We start from the raw sequence: 25721 nt of genomic DNA on the forward strand, positions 1-25721 counted from the left end.
TGTAGAAATTCCTACTAAAACGCTCTAAAGCAGTATTTTTCAAATTAGCACATATAGAAAACTCCTTCATGGAAGTAAATGGACAAGTTTAGAATTTAAAGTTAGTGCCATAATTCTTCCTGAACGTTAGCTGTGTGGGTTGTTTGGGTATTCCAGGAATTCTTAAACTCTTTATTGAAATAGAGCTCTGCAAACTTACTTTAAGTGCCTCTATAGAACTAGTGAAACACGTGCTTTCAGGAGCTCCCATAAAGGAGATTTTCGGGGAGATGTGCCTTTTGCGAGAGCTTTTGTAGAGTAGTGAATGAATAATTGAATTGTAACTTTGTTTTCTAAGCTATTGCTCTTTACTGGGAGTTTATTGAAGCATTCTGTTGAGCTTCCTTGCATTTGATTTCTAACCAGGAAAACTCATTACTCTTCATCTCCATAAACTGCGAGAAGCATCCAGAGAGATTTCCAGCGTTAATAGAATCTTTTCGTTTCAGTCGGGCGATAACGAATCGAACGCAACCCTTTTGGAAGACAATCCACACTGTCCCTGGAAATGCGAGCTGATTAACGAGTCTGGATACGTAGTTTACTCTGCCCTCGGGTCCTTCTATATTCCCATGTTTGTCATGTTGTTTTTTTATTGGAGAATATACAGGGCGGCAATCCGGACTACGCAGGCGATCAATCAGGGTTTCAAAATAACTGGTAAGTATAAACATGCTGCTCTGAGGCTTGGTATTTTGAACTTCTGGTAACTTTACCTATAAGGTAATTTTCGTGGAAATTAACAAATTGCCAAATGCCCCGGTCTAATTTCGTAGTTTCTACGCAAATTACCCTGCTGGTAAAGTCATTAGAAGTTTGACAAACCCGGTCGGATTACGTTGAACTACTCATAACGTTATATGAAACCTAATTTCTATAAAAACGAAGAAGTTATAGTTATATGCACCAATTTGGTTTTTAATGAAATTATCCTTTTTGGTTAACCTGAACTAACCTTTTTCAATAATTTAGAAGTAACTAGCAATTTTCACATATTTACCATCAAACGTTCTTAATACGAGAGTTTTCTTGTCTTGTCATTTTGTTTGATGTACTGAGTAAAATTTGATATAAAAAACGTATTTCTTGGAGTAAATTTTCATTTTTAACTCGAAATTCGGAATGACGTGAACCTTGGGACCATAGAAAAGTCTCTTTTTCAGATTTAGTAACTAACTCTGGAGCTATTTTAGTTCGGTAATACGGAAATATATGAAAAAAATTCGGAACTGGCCAATTGAACAAGATCGTAATCGCAACATTAATTTCGCAATCAAAAGTACTGCTGCATTAGACTGCGCTGCCTAGCGGCCAATAGGCAGCATTTTCTGGACCATAAAACCAAGAAGCTATGTAGCCATGTTCTTGCATTTTAATTTTCTGCCAAAGTTACCTGAGCATTGATTTTTCGACCCTAACTGATTTGAAGTTGGAAGAGTGCCGGATTCTTGGAGGGAGAAAGTTTAATCGAATCAACGTCTCAAGTTAATCTCTAGAAGTTTAATTTTTGATTCGAAAGAATGGCAACGCCCCACTGATTGAAGATTTACTAATTAAATTATTACACAAAGTTCAATGGAGCGCGAAAATGCTCCAGGCAGGTAGGACTCTCACCTCTAACAAACTGCCATAAAGCCTCTTAATTATCGCTGATCTAATTTTTAGGTCTCGTCACTTTCAAATGTTATTGTAGAAGGTAAATTGTCCAGTGTCTTACTTGCAAGTGACCCATGTCAAAAACAAACTAGGGCACCCTAAACAAACACACTAACACAAAGCGAAACCGTTCTAACAACTTCACCATTGCCCGAAAACCGGAGCGCTGTTTTGCCTTAGCTGCTAATGGTTTTGATTGGCGGAAAAGTTTAAAAGTCTTGATGCCGAAACTAAAACTTGAACCAATTTGTTCTGCCTTAAATTGGGAGATCCCGATTTAATTTATCCAGTAGCAGCATTTTAATTTACTAGAACGAAATGGAGCCAACAAATAAAACACCACCGAGTTGGACAGTGCATCGGTCCAGATGTTTTGCTTAACTCTGTAGAAACATAGCGTTGGCTCTTTGTTTGCAAAGTGAGGGACAAGGCAAGACGTCAAGTGAATTGGACGGAACAAATATCCCTTCATTTTCTTCGGCCATTCTGTAGGGCTTAAAAGACTGAACAAGATTACTTATTATCTATTTGGTTCGCCCTCTTCTGTATAGCTCCTAAACATTATACATGGGGAGGAAGGGCCGGGGGTGATTAATTTCCCACTCAAAGGTAAAGAGCTAGCTCTAAGCATCTTGTTTGTTCTTTGGTCAGTTTCTAATCCGCTACAAAAATAGATTTTCATTATACAGGGTGTCTCTAAAAGGTCTGTACAAAATTGTACCACAGATTTCTGAGGTCAAAACATGACGATTCAACCCAATTTACATTAGTCCAAAAATGGACGGTTTTCGAAATACAGAGAGTCAAAGTGAAAACAAAAAAAAGCAAAAAAATTAATTTCTTGGTTGGTAATGCTGCTATCTACACAAAATGTCGTATCGGGTGGTTTTTAGGGATAAGAAATCAGAATCCGTTTACATTTTCGATGCACAATGTAGAGGGCGTTGTCAGCGCTCGATGAACCCTCTTTAAAAGGGCATAAATTTTTCATCACCCGGTATAAAATTTATTTATGACTAAACTTGTGTTTTCCTACATTTTTTAAGGTAAAAAGGTCTCTTGTTAAAAATCTCACGAGGCTTCCTTCTTGAGATACTTGAAGCTTAAAATTCGCTGCATGTCTTGAACAATAATTTTAATGTACTACATATCTATTCTTACAGTTGGATCGAAAAAAATCAAAACTTAAAAATAGATTACAAATTATTTGAAAGCATAGATACCAAACATAAACACGAAAAAATTATACTTTTAGTGGATGTTCGAAATGACCACCATTAACATGCATACAAAGATTGATCCGACGCAAGAAATTAAAATGTACTCTATTCATCAATTCTTCGTCGTTCTTTAAAATGTTTACTGCATTTTGAATTCGTCCCCATAGTTCCTCTTCACTATATATGGCCGTGAAGTATACCATGGACTTTAGAGTCCTCCATAAAAAATAATCCATCGGAGTTAAATCCGGTGAGCGCGGTGGCCATGGTACCGGAGCATCATTTCCTCTATCTATCCATCTTTGTGGGTACTGTTGATTTAAATAGTTGCGCACATTTATAGTAAAATATGGCGGAGCACCGTCGTACATAAACCACATATCTTGCGAAGTTGTAAAGGAAGATCTTCCAATAATTCTGGCATTGTAATTTGAATATGTTGCAAATAACTTTCACCACTTAATCGGGGCGGCAAAATGACAGGACCAATAATAAAATTGTCAAATATTCCTGCCCACAGATTAATCTTAAATTCATGTTGATAATGTACCACTTTCGTAGCATGCGGATTCTCATCAGCATAAACATGTTCATTGTGTAAATTAGTAATTCCACTTCTCGAAAAACAAGCTTCATCCGTAAATAAAATATTAGTAACAAAATTTATGTTGTATTCTCTCTGCTCATGGATAAATCGGCAGAAGACCAGTCGTAGATTGAGATTCGGAGGCAAAAGGTCTTGTACTTGTTGGATATGGTATGGACAAAGCAGTTGTTCTTTTAAAGTTCTATTAACAACATCTTTCGATACTCCTATTTCTAAACCTAAGCGTCTGGTACTTAATTTTGGATTTTCAGTGACTCGGTCTAAAATTTCTTCTTCAATTTCAGGAACCCTTGTCCTACGTTCCCGTCCATAATTAACAGTTACAGGAATAAAGCTGCCGGTTTCGCGAAGTCGCCTCTCGATGGCACCAAATGTTTGGTGGTTTGGTATGCATCGATTTGGAAATCTTTCGTTGTACACCCTAACACTTTCGCGACCATTTCCGTGACAAAATCCATAAACTAATAACATATCTGTCATTTCTACATTTGTGTAAACTACGGCCATTTTAAAAATTGAACTTGCACAAAATTTGAAAATTTACACACAACTTTGAAGCACCTTTAATAATCCACAACACCTATCCTACTCATAATAGGTACGAGTAGGTCCAATTTCATTTAAGTAGCATAAGTAACAAAAAATTGGTATGCACAAATAAAAACATGAAGATTTAAATAAAAGGATAAGAATTGAAGACTATTTTTAAGTTTTGATTTTTTTCGATCCAACTGTAAGAATAGATACGTAGTACATTAAAATTATTGTTCAAGACATGCAGCGAATTTTAAGCTTCAAGTATCTCAAGAAGGAAGCCTCGTAGAGATTTTTAACAAGAGACCTTTTTACCTTAAAAAATGTAGGAAAACACAAGTTTAGTCATAAATAAATTTTATACCGGGTGATGAAAAAGTTATGCCCTTTTAAATAGGGTTCATCGAGCGCTGACAGCGCCCTCTACATTGTGCATCGAAAATGTAAACGGATTCTGATTTCTTATCCCTAAAAACCGCCCGATACGACATTTTGTGTAGATAGCAGCATTACCAACCAAGAAATTAATTTTTTTGCTTTTTTTTGTTTTCACTTTGACGCCCTGTATTTCGAAAACCGTCCACTTCTGGACTAAGGTAAATTGGGTTAAAGCGTCATGTTTTGACCTCAGAAATCTGTGGTACAATTTTGTACAGACCTTTTAGAGACACCCTGTATAAAAATTTGATTATAAAGTTTATGGTTAATGTGAATAATTGTAAAGTTAAAATGAAAATACACAATCCTTTTGAAACAAAAACTACCAGCAATGATTACATCCCGTTATTAGTTCAGAGTATCGCAAACAGTACACGTCGGATGATTTTAAATGGGAAAATAACTTTTCAGGAAATTGAAATATTTATTAATCAACTTCCAATTACATATTTCGATACCAAATAGTTAAGATAAGCTAACTGTCAGATAAATCTGTTACGAATTTGTTCTGTGTAATACGAGCTCATTGCTACCCTCATCGTGAGCAATATTCCCTAAAATATGTTAATATCCATATCATGGCCATTGGGGTCATTACTAAAATACCGAACCACCATCATGGCGAGCTGATATAATATCGAAACACGCCGTTATATTAGTTAGCTTTGTCGAAAATAGAAAGTTCGCGTGCGTTCGCCCATTCTCTTTCCATAATAAATTAAATATTATATCGTTTTAGGTGGCCTACTTGAAATCGACTTTGCTAGGATTGTCAGCCGATTTTTCTTTAAATTTCTCATCGAATTTCTCAAAAAAAAGATCTGCAGGCACTTTAGCTCGTATCGCCGTACCAACCACCATTTAAAGGCAATTATCACAACTGAGCCATTTTGTACCCCCTTTCCCCACAAGACAAACAAGACGACCCCGCTTCCTTACTGTCTTTAACTACTCTATCAAAGCGTTTCCAAATATATTTTTGTTGCTCCTTCTTGGTAGAAAAATCGTTGACATTCAAATCTAGTTGATCATAACTAACATTCCCTTAAATTATGCACGTTCATAAGATAAAAATGTACACTGATGCTGGTAATACCATAACAGCGCTATGTTTAAACTTCCATCGCATAAATATTTTATCGTGTTCTGATTTACTTGTAATAATTGATTTTGTCCGGTTTCTGGTTCGATTTCCTCAAAATTTCTGTGATCCACTCCTTTAAATATTCATCAAGCTCTAAGCTTTGAGTTCCTTGTTGTCTTGAATACTGTCTGTTAATAATAAATCCCCTTTCTATATTATAGGGCTCTATGAAGCCCAATCTTCAGCAAACAGGGACCAAAGCAAACAAATCTTTGACCTATGCTGCGTGATAAGAATCTTAACAACACGGATGGGTTTGTATTATATTCGGGCAACGTGACACGTGATTACGAAAGATACAAGAGGAGACATTAACTTGCCATTACCAACACAATAAATGATTAAATAAACTCCTGGGAAATAATGTCTATAGAAATGTTCTTCGATACATTGAAGTAGCGTTTCTGGCTTCGCTCAGAATGCAGGACTTACACCTCGCGCTCATTTGAATTTGTAATATGAAAGAGCCCTAGAAACTGGTTTCCCAGACTGCATCTCAAGGGCGCGGATACTTAGTTTGCCCTTTATGATACAATTAAATCAGACCATTATGCTTTGACAACGCTTCGCGTTCAAGTTAATTGGGTGCATTAGGCAAGAAGACTACAAGTGGGCATAATTTTAAATTCCAGGTTCCCCCGGGAATCGCTTCGAGCAGCAGCGGCTTACATTAAGAATTCATCGAGGACGTGGCAGCTCCACTAAAGCGCCATATGCTTCTCCTAATGGAAGCAGCTACACGGCCACTACTACCAGCAGTGCATCCCCTAGTCCGAGAAGAAGTCACGACAGGAAACACGAGAGGGTTAAAATAAGCGTCAGCTATCCCTCCAATGAAAATTTGTCGTCGGCCACGTCTAGTCCTCAACTATTAGCAGTAAGTATTACTCACAGTGTGTGTCATAAATTCAAGAATTATACGAACAACATCAATAAAAGAGGCAATTTTAAAACTTTCATAGCGATTTCATGGAAACTGCACCATTGAGGCAGATGCAGCTGATGGGAATTCTGGGCTTTAGAGCCACGTCTTCTGTGTTCCTAACAGTTTCTAAGAACGTGCTAGAAAGAAAAGCGCCTCGTAAAAGCAACTATCGAATAACTTTATTTTTTCTATTAAAATTACGCTTTACTTTACTAAAACTCGAAAATGTGTGGGAGATCAGTTCCACAATAAGGTGAAAGTTAGAAGGAATAACACTTCTCAAGTTTTGTTTTTTTTCCGGGAAAATTTTTTTTGACGATTGCTCTTCTTGTGTTGTCGATTTTCATAGGGCTACGTATATTTAGAATATATTTCTAGAGACAACATCTGTGCCTAAATAATCATATGTAAAATGCGAACAAAAGAGAAAAAAGAGAAAAAAATTGAATGGTAAGGAGAAGGGGGAAGGGTGAAGAGGTATTGCCCTGTTTGCCTTTTAAGCTAAAGAGGGTTCAGAAGATATTTTTATTAAATTTTTTCTCGGTCCTTGATCTTATGCACAAAACATTTTATCGAGGCATTTACAAGCATCTAATATGAACTATTTCTTGCTCAACAATTTCGGCTTATTTCATTAAATTTTTTTAAAGATAATGCCTAACATTTTCCTAATTTTTGGCAACATTAACAATATCCCTATTACAACATGACCCTCATTATTTGTTTCAGGTAACACCTACTTCACCATCGGGCCATCCCTCCTACGTGGTCCATTACACCGCCAACGGCAAAGATTCTTCTACCACCATGGTATGCAACCGATACCTACACAATAATGACGGCAACAACCACCTAAAAGTGAATCGCTGCAACTCGGGAAAATCTCCCAACAAAAGGCGATCCAGTAGCGTGGACAGTGGCCGAGAAAGGGCTCCTAGTCCCAGCCCTAGCGCGCATGATGATATAGGTCTGGGGAGTGGAAAGTCCAAGTTAACCAATAGGCGTATGGGGAAGAGGAATATTAAAGCACAGGTAAAATACTAATATCAGCTTTAGATTTAAATTTTTATCTGCGAACATCATTTTTAGTTCTGGTAAGTTTTTATATGTCATAATCGATGATTTCGCATCTGTGACCAAATCGTTTAAAAAATATTTTTAAACGAAATAGCCCACATAACACCAATTTCGGCCCTAATTGAAAACTTTAATTTTATTAACACAACTTTATCAGTGAGCATGCTTGGTTTTGTCTCGAAATTGTCGAAACTTGCGTTATACGTAGAGCGCATGGAGCGGCAAGCGTCTCCGACTCCTCGTATCGCTTGCGCAGTACCGAATATACTACTTGGTTTTCTACTTTTAGGGATATGCAAGGTATTTCCTGTAACATCAAGTGAATTTAATAAGCTGATGTGTGCAGTAACCTTCATATAATGTCTGTCACCAAAAGTACGTTCCCGAGGTACACAGCGTTAACATTTCATAAATTTTCACAGTAATATTTAATAGCAACAATATTTTTAACTAAACGTTCGAAATACTAAGAAATAATGCATCTTTGTTTGTTACGAAATGGCGAAGAAATATCAATTGCTAAGAGCATTCTTAATGTGTCTAAGTCTTTTTGTAAACAAAAACATCATTATCGAATAATCTCCAAACGAAAACACAAGAAGAACCGCAAGAACTAGTTTTTGGCTGCGTGAAAACCTTGGAACCTGAGAAACTCACATGTTCATCTTGTTGTGTGAATAAAGAAAACGCAGTTGTTATTTCTGTTATATTTGAAATTTTCCTTATTCCTGAATGTGTAGGTACTTTAATCTAAGCACTGAATTTAGCATGTTTGTTGAAAACACTAATGAAAGTTAATGCGCCAATGAAAGCGATGTAAACGCGCAACATTATGGAATAATGATTTGTTTGAAGACGTATCTCAGCAGCAATGTATTATTAGTTGATTTTCACGTATTTTTCTTACATTATCTGTATGCAATTTTTTGTGCTGTTGATGGAATTCATTTAGTGGATTAATGTCGTATGTAAGAAGAAGGCGTGGGTAGATGTTTTCGAGTTTCAATTAATTTTTCTTGATTGGAATGCAAATAATTAGAACCCATAACTAAGCAGTTGCTTGCCAAGCATGCATAGCCAAACAAGTAGATGTTTATGAGGAGAACAGGAGAATTAAGCGAAAACTAAACAGCGCAGTTTATGTTTGATCGAATTCGTAAATATTCAAAACGACACTGTAGGTAGATCAGGTTAAGCAAAATGTATGAATGAAATTTTGGAAAAATGTGCGAAATGAAAAAAAAATCATTTTGAAAAATATTTAACATTGCAAGAATTTCATCAAGCTCGATATCCGCAAAAAAAAACAATTGTAATTCGTGTATTGTTTTATATTAAAGAATTCCACAAACTGTCGTATCCGAAAATGTAAACATAAATAGGGTATAATATTTTAAAAATGTACGTTACGGTCACTTTTAGATCTAACCGGCAAAGCCGAGTTACTTGAGATAATATTTAAATAGATAACTTAGTTTCATTATCCAGTGCCCAAATTTTTCAACAATTCTAAAAACAGTTTTCCATAAAAATCTAAGGGACCATCGCCTATCAAATCCCGGGGGTACAACGATCGATAATACATTGTTGGTTTATCCCGAACATGCTAAATTCTTCCAGTCAAACCATACATAAGAGATTACTCTATTTATCCATTTGCATTTGCTGTGCTAAATTTATTACAGCTCTATAAATTTATACGAAGAGAGCCTAAAACTGGAATAAATTCAGATTTAGCTTTCATAAATAATATGTCTTTCCTCTAGAAGAAGCCCTCATGGAAAACGTGAAAACCTGTATTTTGAATGTATTTCAATACGTATTTAACAGGGGCTTGCGAGAAAATTAGTTTCCTTTGCGTAAGATTTATCATTATAGATCGTACCTTTTGAGACTAAATTTTAGTGGTTGTTAAATATATGGGAATAAGAGACATCCTCTCAAACTAAGGAAATATAATTTAAAGAAAATACCCACTTAATTCTTGTAAGTTAAATACGACTCGAAGGCCTACTCGGCTTACTTATATAACTTTAAAATGATATTTAACCTAACATTCCAGGAAAATAATTATCACATTCATTCAAGATTAATAAATAAACTTTGCCATATGATCAAGCCTGGAATTTTCAAAACTAACTCTGAGCAATATGCAGTTTCCTTCTTTTGTTCTCAATACAATGAAAAATCCACAATCGAATCCAAACTCAGTTTAACTTTTTATGAAAAAGGTGGACTTAGCAAAGTAATTTTTTCACTATATCACATAATAATAAAACGTAAGTTAAAATAAATCCTAAAAACATATGGAAAGCGACGTTTGACGTTACGACCCCAACTCTACGATTTTTTTTTCAGGAACATATTTAAAAAAAATGTACATCGATGCATTTTAAACGGGTTTTATATGAAACATTTTTTGAAATTTTTAATCATTGAAAAGCTGGAGGATAAATGAATATTACCATACTCGGTAATCTGGAGCCAAAATACTTATTATTGACGAGAGGAAACATTAAGATTGTCAATTATTTTTCCTTTCTTTATTAAACAGTCAGTTAAAACCATCAAGATCAGCAAACGAAAAATATTCTATTGTATATATGCATAACGTATATATAATTTAAAAAAGGCATTTTTCCTAAAAAAAAATGTATATATGTATATATATGTCGGAGATTTATTAGTCCTTTAGTGATAAAGTGTAACATTACGAGCTGATAATATGACGAAGGGCAGGCTGACAGGGCCACCTTAAGGAAAAGCTCTGTCGAACGAGGTCGCTACCACCAAGGGCGAAATCGAGAGGCCATGTGTGCGAGCCTTCGTTGGAAACAGGGACTAGCAGGTACCTTATCCTTCGGATTTGAAGGACTCGCGAGATCTGGAAAACCAGAAACTAAAAAGGGACAGGCAGATTAGATTGGGAAGTAACGAGAAGCGCTCGTGTGATAGCAAATTCGTTGGTTTTGCCCTTTTTCTATTCTTGCTATTAAAAGTGAACTAAATACTTTATATCTTCATGGAAAACCTTCCTATTGATGATCCGACATATACAGGGTGTTTCCTAACTACGTGTAAAAAATTTAAAGGCGAATCCTCGACTGATTTTGAGTCAAAAATGTCTAATAAAGATATGTCCGCAAATGCCTTGTTTCCAAGATACAGGGTGATGACTGAAAGACGTTGAAAAATGTTTTAAAGGTTTCTAAAGGTTTGGTGATATTTACTAACTTGTTTATTGTTAGTTTTTTTTGCTACTTCCACTACTATAAACAAGATAGTCAATGTTATTTTGGTGTTTTACTCTCTAAAGTGAAAGAATTTAGTTCTGTGTCCCAAAAATTAGATTATACCTCAGTTTTGAAAATTTTTCAAATGCCTAATTACACTAATCAAGAAATGGCCAATATGGTTTTTGTTTACGGCCTTGCTGATGGTAAGTGTTTGGCAGCGAGGCGCATTTACATGGAAAGGTTTCCAAACCACCAAGCTCCCAACCACCAAACCTTTAAAAACCTCTTTCAACGTCTTTGTGATACAGGATCTCTTATGAAGTAATGGTGGTCATTTTCAGCAATTCTTATAATTAACCATTAAAGCATTCTCCCAAAAAATTGTCTTTTCTAAAATTTAAACACTCAAATTGAGTCATTTTGGAAATAAAATCTCTTTTTCTTGTCACATTTCAACACCCTGTATCTTGGAAACAAGGCATTTGCGGATATATTAGACATTTTTGACTCAAAATCAGTCGAGAATTACGACTTTAAATTTTTTACACGTAGTTAGGAAACACCCTGTATATATATATATACGTATATAACGCACCTTTCATAATCAAGCAGTCTATGATTGCTAACCAGTATCATAACGAGACCTTTCAGAAGTACAAAGAGGTAAGAATAAAGTGAATATAAGATTTGCTAGTTTTAAAGTTTTAACATCAAACAAAAACTTTCAATGCTGGTTAAAAATTTTTAATGACATTGAAAATACGATTTATATATAGATAACAAAAAAATGTCAATAATTTAAAATAAAATTAAATTAACCCAAATGATTAAAGTTAGCGGAAGTTTTAAGGGTTGCTTTAGTAACTTAAAAAGAAGCAGCTTATCGGTCGAAGAATGTAGTTGTGAATTTTTCGTTATAGACTCTGTTTTAAACTCCAACTTATATTCCCATCAGGTGAAGCGCTTCAGGATGGAAACCAAGGCTGCCAAAACCCTTGGTATAATCGTGGGAGGGTTCATATGCTGTTGGTTGCCTTTCTTCACGATGTATTTGGTGCGTGCCTTTTGCAAGGACTGCATTAATCCCCTAATGTTTTCGATCCTCTTCTGGCTGGGATATTGCAACAGTGCCATTAATCCTCTTATATACGCCCTGTTCTCCAAAGACTTCAGATTCGCCTTCAAGAGGATTATATGTAGGTGCTTTTGCACTGACAAAGGATCTCATAATTCCCGGCGGGGCTCGGACGGGTCACAATTGCAGGTCTGTATTTTGGTCTCTTTCGAGTGTTTAATTAATAATAAGCTGCATTATTTTTGAAAGCTCTAACTTTTTAATTTTATTTAACTGCAAATGTATTATCACGTTTTCACAAACAAAATCGAAATGACTGCGCCGCAAGTCGTCACGTTTTTTCATCTAAGCTTTTACTCCCCAATTAGTAATGATGTGATGAAAATGAAACTTTAGAGTGGAATTAAAAGAACACGGTCAGTTTTTATTAACCGGAACATTTTTCTCTTCAGTAATAACAAACTTCACCACATAATTAGTGTCTAATTCAAAGACTATATAGATATTGTCGGCCGGGTTCCCACGTTCCCCTCTGTATTTACAGGCTAAAAAATAGCACGTGTATGATTTTATTGATTTTTTTTTAGGGTAGTTCCGATTAGCTTCTCATTTTCTACATCTTTTCACCATTTTCTTGCTCCAGGGTCGTCAAAACAGATCTCCAAGTTACAATGTTCAAGGTCACGCAAACTCCTTGGGAGAGGAGAGCGATGTAGGTAGGGACCAGTCCGATTCCAGGTGACGTAACCCGTTTGATGTAGACACGGGGGGAGTCTTTAAATTAGCCATGAGCGTGGTCATGGGGTGACAAATGGAGAACCTCAAGGGCGGAGCTGTGGGATACAGCACTGAGTTGTAAGGATTCAGATTGGCTACTGATCTTATTGTAATATAGAAATTATTGTGATTTAGCCCTAAGTACCTGTGGAGCTTGAAGGGTTATGAGTTAAAAATGTACGGAGATTATGATCTCGTGAAGAAATAGGCTTGATGTTATCTTCTTGCCATGTATACGTATTATATTGTAACATATTATAGTTTAAGCTACAATTCAAAAGTGAAATTCAATCAAATAAAGTATATAGGATAATATCTTCACGATCAATCAATTGGCCTGGAAACTGCTTGAAACTTACAGAAATGTCTCTCAGGGACGTATTTCTTTTCTTGCTACAAAGGTTACAAAGGGACACTCTCCGTAGAGCACCCTTCAACTGTTTCAAATCAAATCGTCGAGATTTAGCCATTGTGAATCTAAGAATATCGAATTTAAGTTGTTGAGAATGCGGGAATTGCTTTTTAAAGTCGAGACACTTTTCTCCTGTATATTGTAATACCTTGTGCAAATTTGCCAAAATAACTTGTGATAGTTTGTCTTTACACATGAAGTACATTAGTGAAACTAATAATTTTGTAATTAGCGTGTGACAAGAACCGTTTCCCACACACGTGTGCGTGCGAAAAAATGCGATTTGGTTTCCAAAAATTCTTCAATTTTTTTGGAGCGAGTTAATTTTTATTGTTGGTGAATTTTTCAAACGCCTACTAATAGGTGGTATATTTTTAAATAAAATACATAACACTTTAGAATTTAACTGGGAATTTTTGCATTCATGTATAAAAGCGTAAGAACTCTACCTAGGTACTGATTTCCTATAGAAAAATAAAATATGAACATCCAAACACGTATTTATTTTAATCAAGTATTCTACATCGAAAAATAAATGAGAAAAAGAAATAAATTGTTAATTTCTATATTATTTCCTATCACAGCTCGACAATGATCTTATTTCACTGCCTAAGGAGCACCGAAGGCATGTTTTTTTTCCGAATTATTCCAACCTTCTGAGTTAAAAACATTCTTCTGGATTCATTTCTTTGAAGTCTAAACGTTTTAAGGAAGCTTTTATTTTTACTAGGTTTTATTTCCTATATTTGTTAGCTGCATAAAGCCCTTAAGGGCGGGCGCAGAATGCACAAATTGTGTCAGACAATTCGATTGAAGGGAGCAGGCATCATTTCTTCGCAGAACCTGCCACCAACGTAAAACATTCGTTTCAGGAAAAAGGGCTGTCTCATAAGGTTTTCATTTCTCGCATAGCTCTATAATGGGAATACGTCTGAAAATGCAGCTTTCAGGTTGATTGAGCCGTATTTTTGAGTGCTTTTGAACAACACTTGACTGTATTATATACTTATTATTATGATTCCATTACTCGTTTTGGAGAGGGAAAGATTAAACGACTTAATATTGAAATACTAGCTAATAACAAAGTGTACATACAATTATTTATGTATACCGTTCTAGCTTTAGACCCAACTGTAACGTCTTCAACAACGCACAGTCAATATTAATATTGTATTACAGTCTTATAAGTATGTATTTCTAAATTATCAGGGTATTATTACTAATATAGGTCTATTTAGTATGGTTTCCTTTGGTACTCAACGATGTTTCTCATTAGGTACTGACGCCTTTTAAAGCATTGTTCCGTTTTTTTTCTAAACGTAATCAGTAGGTTTAGTAATGTTGCTTTATTGCGCAAAAATGGGGCTGTGTCGTAGCCAAAAACTAGAGAGCAAAGTTTGTACATAAACAGTTAATTGTATGTAAATATTATATTATTGTTATATCTCTGTTATTGTGAAGAAGGTGATACTATAGTTACTGTTTTAATATATGTGACTTTTAAAAAGAAAGCATCAGTGTTGACTTTTTCGACTACTCGAGGTTATAAAAATATTTTCCGAAATTTAAATTACGTTACTTTTTTGTATATTTTATTTATTAAGTGTCAGATAAATATTCAACTTGCGTCCTGCTATTGCAGGAAATATAATTATGTACCTACCTGTGTATGATGTATTTGCTAGAATAATAAAGGCATCATGAATATATTACTGCATTTTGCTTGGCTTGATTGCAGAGCGGAACATGAAATCAAAACAGGAATTTTCATTATTCTGACGTAAGATGCAAGAAGTTTTGAGAAAACGTAAAACAAAAAATATCGAATAGAGGACAATTCAAAGGCGAGGTGTGTAAAAGTTGTGATTTTCCCTACAATGTTCATGCTGACATAGTTAAAACGTAGCAACATATCTGGTTTGTAATAATGGAAACATCATCACCTATGTAATTAACCTGCATCCTGCAGCGGCCCTTGATTAAAAGGATACAAAAGCTCGTTTTTAATTCGGTGTAAGTGGGTTTATTTGCATCTGTGACTTCATCTGTCATTGCATTTCATCTGGGAACAAAACAGCGAGCTGCAAGGATATATGATGTAAAATAGGGGACGTTTGCTCCCCGGAAATAAAATGCAATTTTATCTCTGGATGTATTCCGAAAATTTTTGGTTTTATCGTACGTAAAAGAAGTGAAAATAACTAGACGGCTTATCAAAAGGTGCAAATAAAGTAAAGTTTAGTTCTAACTTTTTATCGCAATTAGTTACAAAATTATTGATCGACATTGGTTATAATCTTAAAGCTCTTAAAAAATTTCACTTAATAACTTATGGATGTGGTTTGTGAATGCCCACCATGAAAAGTGGAAAATAGAAATAACAAGAACAGTCTGAAAATATCGCTAAAGACATCTTATACACCTGAAAATCATCTTTAGTCATATTTGAAAAAAATATTGAAAATGTATTTTTCTAGTTTCCACTTTTATTGATTTTTGCATTTTGACGGAAGATTTCGCTTCTTTTATTCTCCCGTCGAAAAATTATAAAATAATGCTGGCTCGAAGATTTTTACGTATTGAGGATGAAATGAACTGAAGAAAAAGCAAAAGGCATTCAGTTCAAGAAAATAACGGGAAACTCATGTGTTTAATTGGCGATGTGAACCAGAGAGTGTCCTTTGTTAATATCGGAAGGCAGCTGAACAAATAGATAAATTAATGAAAAAAATGTTCCTATAATTTAGATTTCAAAGCTAAACCCCCAGAAAGTTAACTTCAATTTCAGGGGAATTATTTCAGATTAAATACTCGATTTACATGAAACCGATTTTTTCCCTTTCGTGTTCCATTATCAGATTACAATGAAACACTATTTCGTTTAAATGAATAGTGAATCAGGCCCCCTTTATATACCGTTCCACTCCTGAATGCCTCAATTACTACTCATTAAAACAGCGTATTGAAGTAATACACGAACATATATTGCATATACTGTGAACCAATAGAGCTACTTTAACAAATTAAAAAAAAAATCACAGTCAAAATTTGTAAATCTATCAATTAAATGTTATACGGTCGTAGTGGTTTTGTCACCCTTCCCACAACTCTTACTTAACGCTCTTTGGGGCTCTCCTCTTAAAATGTCTGTAACCTCCTCAATGGTCTTGCCCTTTGTCTCAGGCACTAATAATACCACAAACAAAGTCCCACATCCACAGATGATACTAAAAACTATGAATCCCAATCCAATTCCTAAGTAATTTGTTAAATTGGAAAACTGATTGGTCACCACGAAAGCTAGGAGCCAGTTTAGAGACGCTGAAATGGAACTGGCAGTACCTTTCACCTTTGGATGGAAGATTTCGCTCATTATCATCCATGGAATTGGGCCGAAACCCACAGAGAAGAAGATAATGTAAGAGGTTACACTGAATAATGGTATGAATGTGTAAGAGGTGATGCCCATGTGATCGCTGAGGTAGAAATAGGTACCGAGGATTGCGAGGTTAAGGCACATTATGGAATCTGAAAGGATGAGGAGGATTTTGCGGCCTGCACGGTCTATTAGAACTGCCGAGCAGAGGGTGGCTATAACCTGAAAAAACAAGAGTTTTAGAGATTATTTATATCAGAAATATTGTAAATAGTATTAAATTATGGTTCTATATACAGGATTATTTTATGTTTGCATATAATGTTTTGAAGAGGCCGATTTCACAAGCGCTTGAAACTGTATTCGAGTTTCAAGTGAGATTAAACTAATTCGTAATAAGAGGACCCTTCCCGTATCTGGCTTTTTTTTAAATTTTCTCCTCCATACTGTACAGGATGATTTAATGCAAATAAACGATCATAGTTTGGATATTTTTGAATTTTTGGATCCTACTCACTTGAAATATCTTTCTGGTATAGATATTCCTGTACCTACTTATTGCCAGTACGTACTAATGTGAGGTGCTGAAAGCAAAATTTTTGTGTTTAAAGTAGTCTCATAGCGTACTTTTTACATTCTTTTCATCTACTGTTTCGGAGGTTTAATTTAGTATATACCCATATCTCATTTCTGCATGCAACCCAAGATGTCATATGCCTTCAGTGTAAGCTTTACCTATAAAACCTTTCTGAACGTTGTTTAACTACAAACTAGCAACCAGAGCTTATAAACAGCACTGTGCTACGACCGGTTTCGACAAGACCTATGACTCTTCGAACCTTGTGTACTTACCCCAAGCTGTTTATTAGGCATACAGTTTTGGAAATGAATAATGCATGGAACAAACAAACAAACAAGAAACCTTGCCAAATTTCGAGCTGTAAATTTCTCTGATTTTCAAATAAACGTCGCGAACAGTAGGAACATATTTGAATTCGCAAAATGCGGTCTCTGCTCGAAACGGCCCTTTTTTCTCATTAAAATGATGCGAATCTCTTGAAATATTGCCCCACATAAAATGGTACGAATGCACCCATGAAAGTTTATCATCGTTGAGTTTTATTCATTGTCTAAAGAAGAAGACATTCGTCAGTTTAATGCGATATCTAGGGGTAAAATTAGCGATATGAAATCCCTAAGCTAATTTTCATCCTGTCAGTATTTCAACGACATACGTGTCGCATTGTATGGATCAATTCCTGTGGGATATATACGGCAGTTATTGACTCCACAAAATCTCTTTGGTGAATCACAGGGGAATGTACATAACCTTTGGAAAGTTATTTGATTGATCACAATACAGAGAATAATATTGTTCAAATTACCTGAGCTATTCCTATCAAAACACTGCAGGTTCCTGGCTCGAATATGCCTCCCTGTTGAAATATGTTATTGCTGTAGAAAAGCACTGCATTCACTCCAGACAGTTGCTGAAAAGTCATGAGTCCAAAAGCAATAATCAGCCCTTTGAACGTGGCTTTGCAGTTCAACAGATCTGAAAGACTTGTCTTGTTCTTCTCCCCCTCTTTGAGCTCTTCCGTAATATTCACCAGCTCATCCTCGATATTGTAGTCGTGGCCTGAAAATTTATAAATCCACCCCTGAATAGACAAACAGAAAAAATCTGGGGCAAATGCCTAAAGAAATAACTAAAGTACGTGTTGGTAACGTATTCTTAAGCGCAACTTTCCACCACGCTTTGATGGCGAAAGCTCCATTCTCTCCATTATTAAAAGTTCATTGTGTGCCTGATGTTTGAAAGCTTTCCCAACGATATTCTGGATTTGAATAAAAGTAGCGAATATTTCAACATTTTTTTGGTTGCCAAGTTATATGATGTTTTTCCTGTCTAACGTGCCAGTAAATTTAGTTTATGAACTAATCTTCACGCTTATTTAGAAAGTTGAATCCAGACTCGGTAAACTGTTCGAAAAGAGGGAAAAATTGAGAGCTATAAATTGGCAAACCTTGATGATCAATCTGGCGAGATGCGGCGGAATTATTTCCAATTCCTCACTTGACTTCGTGGTGTATGCCATCTTTACCTTATTACACTTGGTATGATTTATGAAAGGAAATGAAGGTAATATTTCATTAAAGTATTTTGGTGTGCGATTGTGAGCTTTAAAAACACTTTTACGATGAAAATAATTTAAGAATAGTGCTAGAAAACGCGGAAGTTATAAAGTGGCAATTGATGCAGACGGGTCAGCGCTTACCATTGGCTCTGGTTGGGCCACTTCCTTATAGTGACCTAAGATCACATTTCCTGTACTCCACAATTAATTCGCTCAAGTTTATTTTAAACGAGGATACAATTGTTAGTAAAATTTAACGGTTTTAAGAAATAAAAGAAGTAAATTCCTGTGAAGTTGCAAAATAAGGTTCCGTTTAAATATACAGCGCTTGTAAAAAGTATTGCAACACATTTATAAATTTCATGCACCCAATATTAAAAGAAATGTTTAACGAGTAAAACTTTATTTGAAAAAATATATTCAATGTATTTTTTCGATGTTTAAATTTATCACCCCTATTCAGCTAAGTTGCTACTAACTTTTATTTTCAAATGAAACGGTGCAAATTGTAATATATCAAATGAAAGGTAATTTGATACGAAATTCACTGGTATACTCAAAACTGAAATTGAATTTACAGTTTTCTTAAGAAAATAAGACAAATTTGACATCTTGAAAAAATTCGAAGTTTTAACCTTTGCTGTCTAGATGCACAATCCATTTGTATTTTATTTTGAAAGAAAGTGAAAAAATGACAATAAGATGTAGAAATTTCAAATGGTCTTCAATGTAAATAAATTTTTAAATACAAAATATTTTGGTTCTAATATAATTAATCAGTAGTTGAATTTAATTGTTAAACATTTAGCACAGTTAGAGTATCAAAAAAAAGACCGTTCATCTTAGAAGCAAAGGAATGAAATTATAACTTTTCAGGGTTGTAGAGATCGCAAAAGAACGTACGAAGAGGTGCCCCTTATATTTAATGAGAGATATCACGATCCACTTATTGTTATAATAGAGATGTAGTTTGTTGGAATAATAAAAAATTTCACCAAACTGGAAGTGTGAAAACTACTCCAAAATGTGAAAAACCTCGAACAGCAACTTGTCGCGATAAAGCACTAGCGAGTCTTTTATCTATCGATGAAAACCCCATACAGTCTACCATCACACTTGCCGATAAATTTGATGTTTCTGTAAAATCAGTAAGCAATCTTTTGAAACGAGAAAAATTTCATCCTTACAAACTTTTCCTTACTCAAGAGTTGACGCCTAAAGATTTTGATCGCAGGATGGAATTTTGTGAATTGATGCAAGAAAAAGGGATTCAGGATAATAGATTGTGTTCTAGAATTTTAGTTTTGGATGAAGCGACGTTTCGCTTAAATGGATCTATTCATCAACATAATTTTTGGTCTACAGACAATCCTCAATGGATGCAGACTCTGCATACATAATATCCGTAAAAACGCACTGTATGGATGGATATAATCGGGCACCACTTCATTCGTCCATTGTTTATAGAGCGGAAGTTAAAAAACGTATCATACTTGCACTTATTACAAAATGAAATAGTTCCATCAATCGCCACAATATTTCTTGGAGAAAACAAGGAACAAATAGCCAATAATATTTGATTCCAACAAAATGGTATATCACCATATTATACTATCGCTCTGAGAGAATATCTCAATGAGATTTTGCCCAAGAGATGGATCGGTAGAAGAGTCGCAATGGAATAGTCAATCACGGTCTCCAGATCTTATGCCCCTCCATTTTTTGTTGGAGTCACTTTGATAGTACCTAAAACATTGTTCACTTTGAAGACGATTTGGAATTTTCACGTCTCATTTTCATTTTTTCAGTCTCTTTCAAAGTATAATAAGAATGGATTGTCCACCTAGGAAGTAAAATTTTAAATCTTTTTAGGACATGGGCCTTATCCTATTTTTTTAAGGAAACTGTAGATACACTTTTAGTTCTCAATATACCGTTGTATCCCTTATTGAATTGCCTTTCACTTGATATACTATAATAGGGGCCTCTCCAATTAAGAATAAAAAATTAGTAGGGGAAGCTGCATAGAGGTCAAAAATGTGAACAACAAAAACTATGCATTAAACGTCTTTTTGAAAATAAAAATATATGTATTTTTAGCATTTTTTTGTATCAGGTTGTTGAAAGTTATAAACGTGTTGCAATACTTTTTATAAGCGCTCTATGCTGTCACCAAATGGATCAATAACACTTTCCAAACATTTTGAGCCTAAATTGAGATGCCTACCTCTAAACCAAGTGAGGCTTTTATAGGCTTCTTCAAATCTGGATTCCTGGCATAAATAAACTGGCGATTCTGGAATAAAAGCAAACGCTAAGAGAAAGACGATAGGTAGTACTGACGACACAAGGGACAATGTTCTGATGTCTGGAACGATGTCACCTGAAATTAAAAAAATGAAAATTGAAGAAGAGTATGTATATCTCATGTACTCTGGCAAAAATATATACATATTAATAATACAAATCGTTTTAAGAAATTACTCAGTTTGAGAAAAGCGTAATGAGCCACTGGCTTTAATGGACCGTGATGGTTATTATATCAAGTGTTTAATATTAAGTTAAAATTAATAATAGAGAATAAAGTTATAAAGCAATATTATCGCTTTTCTGAAGTTCTTCTTAGAAATCTCTTATACCACACAAAAATCACGAGCATGAAGAAAATTTAGCCACATTCGCCTTTCATGACCTGAAACCTTCCAATCCTGTTTGAATTGATATTCCTCACAGTAATATAACTAGAACTCCTCAAAAAATAATACAGTTCCTCTCTATCCTGACATGTTCCATCTCGTAAGTATGTGTGGCACGTAAAAATAAAAACCCAGGTCTTTTACAGTTTCTCTGTTGTATTCGTTTGGGCCGAATTTTGGACAAAGTCAAGATATCTTTTCCAGACAGACATGTGTGTGAATATATCATGAAGAACTAGGAGTGAAAATGCAGATTTGCTCCCCCAAACAAAAAAAATGTAAATTTGTTGTTCTGTATATCCAAATATGCTGATTTTTGGAGCACAACTGCTACTTTTGCTTTAACACATAAAATCTTTGTGGATACATTTTTTTCCTAAAAAAGTACTTCAAAGCGTTAAATTTAGACAAGTCAATAAAGTTAATTATGGAAAATATTGCACCCAAAACGTGTGAAAGTGTATTTGCTGCACTGTGTCAATGCGTGCGGTAAAGTATCAATTTCCGCGCTCGTTAGTTAAATAATTATTGGCAACAGGCTTTAAATCGCCCTCTGTAGGTAATTGTCTTACCTAACAAATACTCGATAAGTATTCCAATGGTTATCTGTACTTGGAAAAACGTTCCTAATGTTCCTCTAATCGATATATGAGCTAGTTCTGAAACGTACATTGGGGCGGCGACACTGACTCCTCCCGAGACGATTCCTGCCAGGAATCTGGCGAAATACAGCAGATATAAATTGTGACTAAAACACAAGTAACACTACTAACAAACACTGCCATAAATCCAACACTTACTAAAAAAAGGCGATTATGATCCATGATATAAAAAGTGGAATTATCAGCACCTGCAGGGTGGTTTTCCTGCCTAAAAGGTGACACAATCGGCCCGCAGGAATGGCCCCTGCGAACGCCCCTAAGGTTACCAAGGACCCCACCCAAGCTCCTTGTGAAGATGTCATTTCCATTTCTTTTTGTAAAATTGGAATTGCTGACGAAGTCCATGAAAAAACCGTGCCTAGGCATATTGCTGACATTGTGCCTGAACAAAACCGTTTTTAGATTAATCTTTTCGGTACTTTAAACACCGGCTACTTACTGACAAATGCTGCTATAAATTGTGGTAATTTGTTGGGTGGCACCACGCCAGCAGAAGTCATCAAAATACTCCTAGAGTTTTCACTTAACAAAACCGGCCGAGTCATTTTCAAGTCACCAACTTTCCTTCATAAAAACCAGTAACTAATTAAAGCGTTTCATCATTTCTTAATTCTTATATATCTTCTCAAAGGTTAGAGGCCACATTGATAGACTCTTTACTACAACATTCATTCTAGTCGAGCCCCTCAAGATAACCAGAAAGACGTTTATTAAGTTTGATATATTGCAAACAGACTTTAAAGTGTTGATTCATTAAGATGTCATTGTTGTAATTCCAGGGTTTCGAAAACTATTAACAAGAAAGAGCTAAAACTAACTGATGTCAAGGTTTGCAACCTTTTTTTAACGAGCTTAAAGGCTAAGGATCAACAGGACGCAACGTTGCTTAATTATATTTCAAACAAAGTTTATAAAGTGTACACAGGATTAGGGTAAGTTGGTATAAAATCACAACAGCCATAAATCAGTCTAATATTGCACACTGGTGGAATAAGAGGCAGGTACAACTACCTTCTTCTCTTCTGTTACTGGGGCTGCTGGGGCAACATTGGGCTGAATCAAATGGTTCTTGTCCACAGGAATATTGGTAGCAGCCACTCTAAATCCAGCCTTATCTGCTATGTACGTGACCGTCTGGACTGTGCCATGGGCATCTATGTAAGAATAGCCTCCTCTGACCACTCCATCTGGGGTCTGGGTCTCGGACTTTGCGCTATGAGGTCCAATGTATCTAAAGCAAAATTTCAATTGGAAAAAAATCCCCCTGATTATTCCTTTATCTTATCAGTCATATTTTTATTTTGAGGGCAAATGACAAATTTATAAAATAAAAAGTTGTTTACTTTTGGGGTCATTGCGTTATAAAAATAAAGATAAGGTTTACCGTGTGTAACTTACCCATAAGAATACGCATTAAATCCATATGGCTCAGGAGTATAACTTAGCTGAGCCTGAGGGGCTACGGGCAAAGGGTTTCCATCACTCACGTGAGTTTGAATCGGAACAACGTGTCCGTTTAAATTCGCAGGTACAGGACTTAAAGCCACTTCAGCTCTAAGTTGACTCTGAAGAGCCTGTTCTTTGGCAACAGCAGCTAAGTGTTCTTGTCTAGCTTTCACTACCTGATATTTCAAATTATGGAATTGTGTTCAAAACATGAGATTATGAAACTTAGATAAATACAATTAACAGAAACGTACTTCTGGTAGATCTTGTACCGGTAATGGTGCCTGGGGTAGCCCATACCCTAACTGGGCTCTTTGGGTATTTCTGTAAGCCTCATGAAGAACCGCCAAGTGTTGGGCTCGGGCCAATACCACTTCTGGAAGGTCAGTAACCGGTTCTGGAAGCTGATAACTTACGATTAGGAAATCTAATTTTTATCATTTAAAATGCTGATCAAGAGCAAACTGGTCAATAAATTTTAATAGGGGCCAAATTTTAAACTTTAATACGATTTATCGGATTTGAGTTTGTTCATTTCAACTTAGTTCATGTTATTGGTCTTATTACTTGGGTAATTTGCATACTGCCACAGCATATGTAAATCTGAGAAGGTATCACAAGATATTACTATATATATATGTGTATATGTTAACTTGCAGGATTTACCGTGAAGTAGCCGCTTAGTGAATGGAAAATCCTTCAGGTATTAACCTGCTTTACTCATATAGCTCATAAGGAAATTTATATTCCCATGATGGAAAAACATTTTCGATATTTTATCTCTAAATTTAGCACTATACAAAAATTACAGTCAATTTACGTAAATTTTTTGTCTAATTAGTATTAAAGCATACTTCTATTTTTTCGAGAATCTCCGCAAGTCACTGCCGTAATGGCCGTACACCTAAAATCATCCTATTAAAGAAAATTTGGTAAACCCTTTTGAAGTTTTCTTGGTAAACCTTTAGAGTTGACATACATTTCGTTTTACCAACAAGTTTATATGGTAAAGAAATTTACCTCAGGAACTGCACTCTGAGGAACACTAACAGGATTGAAATATGGTACCGGTACTAGTTTATTCACTCTCTCAGATTTAACAGCTTCGAATTCAGCCAAATGCGCAGCTCTGGCTTGAGCAACATCAGCAGCTTCAACTGGTAAGTTAGTAGCAGCTACTCTGAAGCCATTTTGGGAGTCTGCAGTGTACTGGACGGTTTGCAAGTGGCCATCACCATCTGAAATAACATTAAGTTTTATTTAGTTACCTATTAATTTAGTCGTGTCTAAATATTACCTATATACGAATACCCTCCATGGGTGACTCCATCGGAGGTCTTAGTTTCACTTTTGCTGACGGTAGGAGTGGCATAGCCATAGACGTAGTGACCCAGCTGGTCTTGAGAGTGGTAAAGAGATTGGATTGGGTGGAAATATTCAGGGGATAATTTGATGGGTTCTAGAGAAGGTGCTGCCTCGCTTGAGATGAGGGCGATAGTGGAAACCTTAAAGTTTTTTAATCATAAAATTCCAATTTGATGTTGAAACTTATAATCGATTTTTCAATATTGTGTTAAGTTTACCCTAGATCACTTCTACGGGTCATAACATGGATGACCTGACATGTTAAGTAATAAGAAAATAAACTTCCATGTAGACAGAGTGTGAATGTAAATTTTTATTGGTAATTCCCATCATAGACTAAATAACATGCGCATTTCAGTCTGTCGTGATACCGAAGTGTTATCAATTTTTCTTCTACATAACATACGTGATCGTTTCGGGTCTTCGCTTCTATTAACTATCAAATTAGACTGAAATCTAACATAGCAAATCGTCTGGAATGTTCTTTTGTCTAATAACATTCATGAGTACATGTAAGAGATAGGTCCGAAATAATTAAATTAGTCAAAAAATGATTACCAGAACCATAAAAACTGCTACTTGCGAAATCAGCTCTTACCAGTAAATATCTGATGATCATAATTTCCTTCAATATGCACCTACTGAACCAACAAAGAACGACTTATTAAAACAGTGACCTTAACACCTTATATAGCACGCCCCGCCTTTGGAGAAAGATTTTTCATATGCTTCCACGTATCGTATGGACATATCAGAGACAAAACTGTCTCGATAATTAAAAGTGTAGCAAAAAAGAGTTTATTAATTCAAGGTTGCGAAATAAAGTTATGTAAACGAATTCGGGGTAAGCCCCAGGATCCAACATGAACGCGCTTCCTGATGGGTGTGCCCCTGATGA

The 25721-nt window shown here is 35.4% G+C and overlaps 3 protein-coding genes across 3 annotated transcripts in view; 1 reads left to right on the forward strand and 2 right to left on the reverse strand.

Moving 5' to 3' along the window:
* Oamb (Octopamine receptor in mushroom bodies) overlaps positions 1 to 14829 on the forward strand; it is a 38120-nt gene extending 23291 nt beyond the window's left edge. The window contains exons 3-7 of the mRNA XM_066287714.1: positions 489 to 699; positions 6271 to 6515; positions 7293 to 7595; positions 11832 to 12140; positions 12595 to 14829. Of these exons, the coding sequence (XP_066143811.1) occupies positions 489 to 699; positions 6271 to 6515; positions 7293 to 7595; positions 11832 to 12140; positions 12595 to 12693 (1167 nt within the window). The 3' untranslated portion in view covers positions 12694 to 14829. The remainder of the gene's footprint in view (positions 1 to 488; positions 700 to 6270; positions 6516 to 7292; positions 7596 to 11831; positions 12141 to 12594) is intronic.
* A 1273-nt stretch (positions 14830 to 16102) lies between these two features.
* Positions 16103 to 22743, reverse strand: LOC136342177 (facilitated trehalose transporter Tret1-like). The gene is made up of 6 exons (XM_066287740.1): positions 22452 to 22743; positions 22151 to 22394; positions 21923 to 22098; positions 20882 to 21037; positions 17902 to 18155; positions 16103 to 16738 (listed from the first exon to the last, which is right to left on the reverse strand). The coding sequence occupies exons 1-6, from the start codon at positions 22555 to 22557 to the stop codon at positions 16211 to 16213; spliced, it is 1464 nt and encodes a 487-aa protein (XP_066143837.1). The 5' UTR covers positions 22558 to 22743; the 3' UTR covers positions 16103 to 16210.
* Positions 22744 to 22878: 135 nt separating this feature from the next.
* On the reverse strand, positions 22879 to 25573 carry LOC136342186 (uncharacterized). The gene is made up of 6 exons (XM_066287752.1): positions 25422 to 25573; positions 24756 to 24963; positions 24479 to 24696; positions 23713 to 23862; positions 23411 to 23634; positions 22879 to 23243 (listed from the first exon to the last, which is right to left on the reverse strand). The coding sequence occupies exons 1-6, from the start codon at positions 25440 to 25442 to the stop codon at positions 22982 to 22984; spliced, it is 1083 nt and encodes a 360-aa protein (XP_066143849.1). The 5' UTR covers positions 25443 to 25573; the 3' UTR covers positions 22879 to 22981.
* Between the last annotated feature and the right edge of the window lie 148 nt (positions 25574 to 25721).

This window comes from Euwallacea fornicatus, chromosome 1, assembly GCF_040115645.1.
Source record: "Euwallacea fornicatus isolate EFF26 chromosome 1, ASM4011564v1, whole genome shotgun sequence".
In the NCBI taxonomy this organism is placed as follows: Eukaryota; Metazoa; Arthropoda; class Insecta; order Coleoptera; family Curculionidae; genus Euwallacea; species Euwallacea fornicatus.

What these genes read in the sequence shown, in the direction of transcription:
- LOC136342186 (XM_066287752.1), bottom strand. Translation starts at nt 25,442, where the DNA reads ATGATCATCAGATATTTACTG. An exon ending in TGGAGGGTATTCGTATATAG is followed by an intron (nt 24,697 to 24,755) that starts GTAATATTTAGA and finishes ATGTTATTTCAG; the next exon opens with ATGGTGATGGCCACTTGCAA. An exon ending in CGGTACAAGATCTACCAGAA is followed by an intron (nt 23,635 to 23,712) that starts GTACGTTTCTGT and finishes TTGAAATATCAG; the next exon opens with GTAGTGAAAGCTAGACAAGA.
- LOC136342177 (XM_066287740.1), bottom strand. Translation starts at nt 22,557, where the DNA reads ATGACTCGGCCGGTTTTGTTAAGTGAAAACTCTAGGAGTATTTTGATG. An exon ending in ACTTATCGAGTATTTGTTAG is followed by an intron (nt 21,038 to 21,922) that starts GTAAGACAATTA and finishes TTTTAATTTCAG; the next exon opens with GTGACATCGTTCCAGACATC. An exon ending in TTTTGATAGGAATAGCTCAG is followed by an intron (nt 16,739 to 17,901) that starts GTAATTTGAACA and finishes TTGTTTTTTCAG; the next exon opens with GTTATAGCCACCCTCTGCTC.